The sequence below is a fragment of the Lycium ferocissimum genome, chromosome 2 (assembly GCF_029784015.1).
Source record: "Lycium ferocissimum isolate CSIRO_LF1 chromosome 2, AGI_CSIRO_Lferr_CH_V1, whole genome shotgun sequence".
In the NCBI taxonomy this organism is placed as follows: Eukaryota; Viridiplantae; Streptophyta; class Magnoliopsida; order Solanales; family Solanaceae; genus Lycium; species Lycium ferocissimum.
Genome location: NC_081343.1, coordinates 61,050,802 through 61,060,490, shown reverse-complemented (window position 1 = coordinate 61,060,490; position 9,689 = coordinate 61,050,802). Strand labels below are relative to the sequence as shown.

The following is a 9,689-nucleotide window of genomic DNA, read 5'->3' as shown; positions in this document are numbered from 1 at the left end:
GGTTAATCTTGTAAGAGATACTTGTCTTTATGGTAGATGACTTTAAGCAACCTATGATTCCCTAAGGGGGGCATGCGGCTTTAATTAGGGAGTTAAGGAGTCTGGACCATCGACGAATATACACAATTAGAGCTGTTAATATTGGCTTGGCCTGTGAGGCCGGTCTAACTCAACCCTTTATTTAAGTAGGATTGGGCTAAGATTTCTTTGGCTCATATAAAAGTAAGGCTCAAAAGCCCAGCCTCTCTTGGTCGACGCGTCGAGGTTGGGCCGAGGTGACCCATTTAAGAAAAGAATAATAAATTAATTACTCTCTCTCCGTTCCAAAAAATTCATATCTTTCCTTTTTTAGTACGTTCCAAAAAGATTATCCCTTTCTATATTTAAAAACAATTTAACTTTATGAAATGATTTACGTACCACAAAAATATCTAAGGCTTATTTTGGACCACACATTTCAAAAGTCTTCCTTTATTTCTTAAACTTTGTGCCAAGTCAAAAGAGGATAATCTTTTTGGGGCGGAGGGAGTAAAAAAAAAAATATAAGTAAATTAAACAAAAAGATAAAAAATAATGAGAAAAAAGAATGTACTTACAACTAAGTAGTAATTAGAAACTGGAGTAATACTTTTTAGTCGTAGAATTTATATTATGTTTAATTTCTTTTGAATGTGATCTGAATTAGTGATTAAAAATAATAATTTATATTTGTTCTTTTGAATTTTTTTCTTCTATGATATGGATTTGCGCAAGAATGGGCGGTAGAAGATTCTATTTTGCAAAACTTTCATGTTCAAATTGTACCAAAATTCACTTAGAAAATGTTATTTCAAAAGACTAAAAAACTTAAAGAGCTGGCCCGTCCTAGCCCGCAGCCCGCTTAGGGCTGGGTTAGGCTGCCATTTTGCTTTTACCTTCAATTAAAAGGGCCAGCCCTTCCTAGCCCATTTAATTCTTTGGCCCTTTAGGGTTGAGCTGGGCCAGTCCATTTTGACACTTCTATACACAATGTAGTTGAAAATCAGTTATATATTTATAAGGCCTATTTATACACATTGTTGCTATAAAAAAAAACAGTCTAAATTATACATTTTCAATATACAAGATATTTTAACTTTATCCTATGATATATTGTCATTCTTACTATTAATAACAAATTACTATAAGTCATATTTGTCCTTAATGCTACCGTATTTCACACCGACGAACTTGACATTTCACCTCTACTTTGAAAATGAATGATTCCTGTCTTCAAAGATCCCAGCCCTTCTTTTATTGTTTTCTTATCCACCTCCCAAAACAAACCACTTGGCAGTCACTGTTACTTTGCTCTGATAGCCGATAATAGTAGTGGTGGGGCCACATTTGCACAAAGTATTACAGAGCCCCACACTACTCTAAGCTGCAAATAAAATGTTTTCTCCGCCTTCATTGGCATTCTAAACCACACGGTTCTAAAATCAAAAGAAAGATGAAGAAGCATTTAGCATACACACTTTTTCTAATTTTCTTTGTGCAAAAAATCTGCTTATTTGTTCAAGTTGAAGCAGGGGATGGGTTCATTAGAACCCGAGGGATCCATTTCATGCTAAATGGTGACCCTTTTTACGCCAATGGCTTTAACGCTTACTGGCTAATGTATGTAGCTTCTGACCCATCTCAAAGATCCAAAGTTTCAGCTGCATTTAGAGAAGCTTCAAGCCATGGCCTTACTGTTGCTAGAACTTGGGCTTTTAGTGATGGTGGATACAGGCCACTACAATATGCTCCTGGCTCCTACAATGAGAATATGTTTAAGGTCTCTTTTTTGCTACTCCCTCCGTTCAATTTGTTTGTCTTGCAATTCCTTTTTAGTCAGTTTAGAAAACGTCTTTAATTCCAACATCCCACCCGATATGTTTAAAATCACAAGATTAAAAGGACAGTATGATTCATTTAACGTACTTTTTTAGTTTAAGGCAACAGGATTCAAAAATCTTTCTCAGCTTTCTTAAATTTTGTGCTCAGTCAAACTAAGACAAATAAATCAAAACGGAGGGAGTAGTACATATTTTGTTTTGTCCTGATTTTTTTGCCTAATGTTCCTCCAAGTCTAACTTTTGTGTAACTAATTGATTTGAAGGGGTTGGATTTTGTGATATCTGAAGCAAGAAGGTATGGAATTAAGCTTGTATTAAGCTTTGCAAATAATTATGAGAGCTTTGGGGGGAAGAAACAGTATGTGAACTGGGCTAGAAGTCATGGGCAGTACCTCAATTCGGATGATGATTTCTTCAGAAACTCTGTTGTTAAGGGCTATTACAAGAATCATATTAGGGTAATCACAAAATTGCATCTTACCATTTTCCTTGATTCTAATTGGTCAGTTTAAATTGTGTAGAAAAAAGCATGACGTTTTGGTTTTGGTTTTGGTTTTTACTATGCAGACTGTACTCAATAGATACAACAAACTCAATGGAGTTGTTTACAAGAATGACCCTACAATCATGGCATGGGAGCTTATGAATGAACCAAGATGCACATCAGATCCTTCCGGAAGAACCATTCAGGTTCTTTTTTCTTTCTCCACATCTATATGCATTTATCCATGGTTTCATTTTTAAGCAGAGTTTTTAAATCAATGGGTCGACTTTTAAGAAGAAAAGCTAAATTTAATTTCACTTTATCCACTTCCTTGCACTCTCTTTACCTTTTAATTCCTCTTTTTTGTCTGAACGTTAAATTAAAACTGGGGTCGGGATTCCTTTTCTGCTTTGGTGGTTTTTACGGTTTTGCAAGTTAGATGCAGACAATTACGCCTTGAAATACGGTGATAAATTGTGATACAGGATTAGATTAAATAATAATCCTTCTGCTCGCCTTTGCTTGTTCACTATATTAAAAGTAAAGTTTCACTTTTACTTGTCCACTTAAAGACAAAAAAAAAAATTCTTATTTTTTCATCAACATTAACTACTCATTCACCGAGTTCATTGCGACTATATATCAATTAATATGGGTATCGTATTAAAATATACACTTCATTTATTTGAGTATTTTTAAAGGGAGTACTAAGTTCTTTGTGGACAAGTAAAAATGAAAGGAGGGAGTACAAAGAAGTACAAAGAATAACCAAGTGAGATTGAATACTGTATAAACTATAATCTAGTGTCGTTTGTCCTTCTAAGATACAGGATACATGACTCAAGTACAATGCTACAATTGGTTTGCATTTTGCAACTACAGTAACTTCTCAATCCTCCATGTGACGATAACACCACAGGCCCCTCAGATGTACTACAGAAGTTTGGATTAAGGCTTACAGCTTAATAGTAATGGTGCAAGTTTCTAAAATAGATATGGGTTAAATTGCCAATATCCAAAGAGTAATAGGAAAAAATTAAGTCTGGCTATTTAATAGGAAATTTAATATGACGCCTACTACGAATATAAATGACCCCTTTGAATCTGATATGGGTGCGGCATGGTTACTAGTATTAAAGTACCAGATTAAAGTTCTCCATTAATTTTCATCCCGGTAGATCCCATGTTAGTTCACATACTTCGATGCCCCAGAAATGGACAACGCTCATAAGAACCAGTAGTTGACTAGAAATTAATGTCATCTGCTTTCCTTGCCAATTTCTAGTGCACTCATTTATTACTTTTGATGTCACTACATCCTAATACAAGAATTTATGTTTTCTGGAGAGAAACAGCATGAAAAGGATTTATACTAAGTTTTAGTTGGTTGTGTGCAGGCCTGGGCAACAGAGATGGCTTCTTATGTTAAGTCCATTGACAGAAACCATTTGTTAGAAGTTGGCTTAGAAGGATTCTACGGACAAACAACTCCTCAGAGGAGGAATCTGAATCCTAATTTTGACATAGGAACCGACTTCATCGCCAACAACCGTATCCCTGGCATTGATTTTGCCACTGCTCATGCCTATCCTGATCAATGGTAAACTTTTCAGAACCACATCTGCACATTACAATAATATCCTTTACGGAGATTATATCACTTAAGTTATCTTGAAACTTCAAGTGTGTTTTATGTGATCGTCTCATTTAAATGTTTAAACTATTAAATAAAGTGACACAATTCGATATGATATCGGATCAGCAATCCTGAGTTCAAGTCTCATCGTCACATAAAAACAAAAACAGTTATGTGCTTGAGCATGGAAAATGAATCAGGTCTGCATTTGAGAGATGTGTTACAAAGTGTCTCATCTCTAAGAGAGGAACTTTTAGATGAGATGGTTACAATATTTAAGAGTTTCTTAATTATAAAGTTGTGATATGACAGGATAACAAACTCAAATGATCAAGCTCAGCTATCATTTCTCAACAATTGGCTAAACTCCCACATTCAAGATGCTCAATATATTCTTAGAAAGCCATTACTGATCACAGAGTTCGGAAAATCTTCGAAAGATTCAGGTTTCAGCTCCTACCAAAGGGACCTTCTTTACAACACAGTCTATTACACGATATATTCATCAGCCAAGCGTGGGGGAGCAGCAGCAGGGGGGCTCTTCTGGCAACTTTTAAGTGAAGGAATGGACTCTTTTCGAGATGGATATGAGATCATCTTAAGCCAGAACCCTTCAACTGCAAATTTGATTGCTCAACAATCTCATAAGTTGTACCAGATTCGAAAAATATTTGCAAGAATGAGAAACGTTCAGAGATGGAATAGAGCAAAAGCTGCCAGAAGGGGTTGGTCAGATAGAAATAGAGGAAGGCGAATCGGAAACTGATGATAAGATGCTAGGCGAATCGGAAACTGATGATAAGATGCTATCTTTCAGTTTGAGCTATAACTTCTTTTTTAAATGAAGCAGTTTGTGTGACAGAAAAACTGTCCTAAAGGATTTTGCATGACATAGATAACATTTCATTAAGTGTTTGCAATAGCCCTTCTTAGAGATGATTATGATTCATCCAGGTGGGTTAATAGAATACTTAGTACTTGTGGTGTCTTTTTGGTACTTTGACTACTTGTGTTGGTACTTACATGCTAGTAATTTTCCAATTATATATCCTTCTGTCAGTAATGAAAGGGAAAAGGGAAAGAAGTCTTTTTCCCTTCTGTGTGTTTTTCCCTACTACTAATAAAAGCACTAAAATTTATTCCGAAAATTATCTGATAGCCAAAGTAACATTTGTGTTCCAAATTTGAGGGAATTAATTAACTTCCTAAATAAATATCACACAATGAGTCTTCTTTTCTCTGGGAATTAACTTTCTAGACAAATATTTGTGTAATCAACTGTCTTCAAAATGGCACTCTAAAGAATAAGGCATGTGAAATTTTTAGGATTGATAAAAATATAACACACTCATTTTACACACCGATTAAGCATACGAGCAAAAAACATATATGTACATAGTAAGAGGGTATATTTACAGAATATGACGATACTTTTCAGTTTACAAAATATATCAATAGATTTGTTACAAAATCTATACGAATCAGACAAATTAAAAAGAAGTAAATAAACTGTTTTCTTTATTTTATCCACTTTTCTCTCTCCATTCAAAATTAAGAGATATTGTTCCCTGATTTTCTCCAACTTTTGCTCTTTTATTTCATCTACTTTTCTCTCCCCATTCAAAATTAAGAGATATTGTTCCTGATTTTCTCCAACTTTTACTCAAAAATTCCATTCTAATCGATAATTTTTATGTACAAAATTCATACACCAGAAAACATATATGTATAATTTTTGTATGCAATATTTATATAACTGTATAAATTCGTTATAATTTTTATATATGAAACATGTATAAAAATCATATGTGTATTTTGATTATGATAAAGTACATTTAAATTGTATAAACTATAATGAAAGTATGTATAAATTTTGAGAAAATATGTCTAATAATTTTGTAATTGATACAAACTAGATTTCATACAAAGTTCATACGCCAGAAAATAAATATGTATAAATTTTTGTATGCAATATGTATAACTGTATAAATTAGTTATAATTTTTATGTATGAAATATGTTTAAAAGTTGTATATATATTTTGATTATGCTAAAGTACATATAAATTGTATAAAATTTGATCAAAGTATGTATAGATTATGAGAAAGTATATATGTATAATAAGTTTTCTGATTGATACAAATCAGATTCCGTACACATTTCATACATTAATTCATATCGAATTTATTCGCATTTCATACACGTTGTACCGCATATATCTAAATGATATATAGCAGATTTCATACACATTTCATACATATATTAGTTTACAACATTTTTGAAAACTACAGTTTATACAATATATAAAGGTTTCAAACACACAATGATCACACGTCTCAAACAATACAAACCAATTTTATATACAACTAATACACAGGTCAGTAATAAAAAATATTTTATAATATTGGTTTGAAAATTTATTCTAGAGAAGATGGATTTTAGGTCTAGAAATGGTGTCTATCATGGAAGGGGAGAGAGAGAGAAATCTTTTTAAAAAGAAGAAGAAGTTGATAGATAACTATCCTAAAATTAAGACCACATTTAAAATCAAATTATTTTCCTTAAAAAAAAGCTTAAAATCGTGGGATCCCATTAAACTCAAATCTGGTATACTTTGTAATTTTGTTGGTATGTTTTGTAAATAAAAAAAAAAGTATCCTTATATTTTCTTAGTAAATTTTACTTGGCATAGCTTACTATGTTACATATTTATGGAACATAACTATACTTTTTAATAATTAAGTTTAGTAGCTATAATATTATATTTTTACAACTGATAGCTACCCACTTTTCCACCAATTAACTTACCACTCCCCACACTCCTATTTTTTAACTGCACACTTTCTCTCTTTCCCCTTTTCCTAAATATACACGTTTCTAACTCCCCATCTCCCCTAATTTCGTGCTTTTCAAATCAGTTTCTGATTTCTTTCACTTCCTTTTTTTACTCTGTATTAACTGCTCATTAATTTCAACCTTTTACCCCCAAAATTCAACTCTATTTCCTAAAATATGTAAGATTCTCTGTTATTTTGTTGTTCTCCCTCATCATTTTTGTTTCTTTTTGGGCTTTACTGAGCCACAGATTTTTATCTTTCCCTGTATTCAGTGGAAGTTTAAAGGTTTTTTTATTTTTGTTTTGAGGGATCCATGTATCATTCATCCTCATGTCGTTTTAGACCACCGTCTTCTCCGGCGTGATTTGACGGCGTCGGTCGTCTTCTCTTTTTCGGTCGGATACGCGCAATTGCATGGTCGGATCCGTAGCAATTACAAAGACCAGCCTATTTGATACGGTCAGATCTGTAGCAATTAAAAAGATCTGCCTATTTGAACAGAAAATATTAAAGACCAAATCATTTAACCGCCATGACTGTTCCTAAATGCCCTCCACCACCGGCCACCGGAATTTTTGAATGCAGATATGAAATTTTTGTTATTGGACAAGAGTAAAAATATTCATGTTCTCCAAGGGGTATTTTTTCTTATTAATGATTCACTTCACAAGATATGTATTTTACTTGCATTTTAAGTATATTTTTATCGTATTTTTTGATGAACTTCAGTTAATTCTCCTTTTTTTAATTCACCAGATCTATAATTTGCATACATTTTAAGTATATTTTTGTTGTATTTTTTTATTACTTCAATTAGTTTGTGTTTTTAATTGTGTGTGATATATTTTTTCTACCTAATTTGTTGCTTGTAAATTTATGTGATTTTGAATTTGTGTTTACTTTTTATCAAAGTATATTTTGTAGTATATATTCAGTGTATTTGAAGTGTATTTTTATAGCACAGTCACACACTGTTGTAGTGACAACCACAGTGCATTTGACATTGATATATTTGCATTATATTTATAGTGTATTTTCAGTATATCTTGAATGTGTTGTTATTTATTGTGGTTAATTTGTTATTTTGTTATTTTTTCATGTTTTGTTAATGTAAAGTTTCAGTATATCTTGACGCATTCCAACTGAAATTGATGCAAAGTTTCTCCGTATGAGATACGACGCAAATCGACAAGGCAACACGAATGCATTTATTGATAACGAGCAACCACCAATACCTGTCAAGGCTACCGTTGATTATGATGCAGTGATTTTAGTAGATGTTCAGGAGTAGATTTGTAGACAGAACAGTTTATGTTTTAAGTTATTTTTTTTTTCTCCAACTTTTTTTTTTATGTATAACATCATTGTTGCGACATTATTTTTATGAAGATTTTAGAAGAAGTTTTATGTATTTTGGTAATGATCCTGCTTGTTGTATAGTTTAATCGTAGATTTGAATTCTGTTTTTATTACATTTATATTTTTCTTGTATAGTTACTGCTAAAAAATTACAAAGTGCATTTCAATATCAAGTTTGTATTTCCTACATGTTTCACTATATTTTATTGATGAACCAGGAAGAGTTCTATGCATTTTCTCTACATATTCACGGTACACTTGAATTCATTATTGAACCATAAAATCCATTTTTCTGTACAATATACTTCAAAAAATCAAAGAACAATTTTAATACTTCTAAAATACATACAAAATACAAGTGAAATATATTGTAAATATATTCATTATGATTCAAATCTTACGGATCAATTAGAATACACTCAAAAATACAATCATAATACAGATAAAATACAGTCAATCAAAAGCCACCCTTAGGGATTAAAGTTTTTTTATGGAGTCTAGTTTTCCCATCTTATTAAAGTTACTAAATAATATTCAATATCAGCTTATTGCACTCAATAACTAATATTTTTGACTTTTAATAATGTAATTTCATTGAATATTTTTAATAACGAATACAAAGCCGACGGTCATAAAGCATCGGGAGACAATCTCAACTTGTCACTATGCAATTCGATTGATGAACAAATCAAGCTTTGCATGATTTATGGAACATTAAAAAGAGATTTTTTTTTTTTTTTTTTTTTTTAGTTATATTTTGGGAAAAAATATGAAGAGAGTTTTTGAATTCAAATTTTATGTGAATGATTAGATGTTGAATGAGATATGTGATTAGATATGGAAGAGAATGAGATTTGCGTGATTTATGGAACATTAAAAACAGATTTCTGTTTAGTTTGAAAAAGATTTTTTCCCCTTAAATAGAGGCATTATTTGCTCAACAGTTCCGTGTATTTAGTCTATATTTTGGCTATATTTATGCGATGCGTCCAGGATCTAAATATAGGAAAAACCAGCTACGAATTGTAAATAATGAACTTGTAGTTATAGCTTGTTAGAAGCAGCTAAAAGGTAGCTATTTGTGAAAATTTTACATATTCTAATATAGAGTCTTAAGTAGTATTATTAGGTTATTTTCCCCAAGCATACATAGGTCGGTTCATGAAATGATAACCAAGAATAGCATGTTTGGAAGTCCATAAAAAGGCCTGGTTTCAGAGACCCATGGCCAGGCTTGCATGAGTAAGGCCATTTTCTTAGCCGGGGAAAGATGATTGGAAATTCTTAAAAGGGCCTCATTTTAGAGGCCCATATTCAGGTAGGCATGACAAGGCCTTTTTCTCAGCAAGGGCTACTTGACTAGAAATTCCAGACCCATAACCAAGTTTACGAAGAGTAAAGCCCTCTTCTCGGCCTAGAAATTCCTAAAAGGGCCTGGCCTGTTTCAAGAGACCCATAAAAAGTTTGGCATTGAATTAGGCCTCTTTCCAGGTCAAAACAAGATGATAGGAAATA

General features: G+C 32.4%; 1 protein-coding gene across 1 annotated transcript; it reads left to right on the top strand.

Moving 5' to 3' along the window:
- The first annotated feature begins 1,382 nt into the window (after window positions 1-1,382).
- Window positions 1,383-4,967, top strand: LOC132046530 (mannan endo-1,4-beta-mannosidase 7). Its single transcript, XM_059437181.1, has 5 exons — window positions 1,383-1,798; window positions 2,123-2,317; window positions 2,427-2,549; window positions 3,741-3,943; window positions 4,292-4,967. Exons 1-5 carry the CDS (start codon window positions 1,472-1,474, stop codon window positions 4,743-4,745), a joined length of 1,302 nt encoding a protein of 433 aa, XP_059293164.1. The 5' UTR covers window positions 1,383-1,471; the 3' UTR covers window positions 4,746-4,967.
- Window positions 4,968-9,689: the final 4,722 nt, after the last annotated feature.

Coding starts and splice junctions, on each gene's coding strand:
- LOC132046530 (XM_059437181.1), top strand. CDS start 1,472: ATGAAGAAGCATTTAGCATACACACTTTTTCTAATTTTCTTTGTGCAA. Junction 2,318..2,426: donor ATTACAAGAATCATATTAGG/GTAATCACAAAA, acceptor TTTACTATGCAG/ACTGTACTCAATAGATACAA. Junction 3,944..4,291: donor CATGCCTATCCTGATCAATG/GTAAACTTTTCA, acceptor GTGATATGACAG/GATAACAAACTCAAATGATC.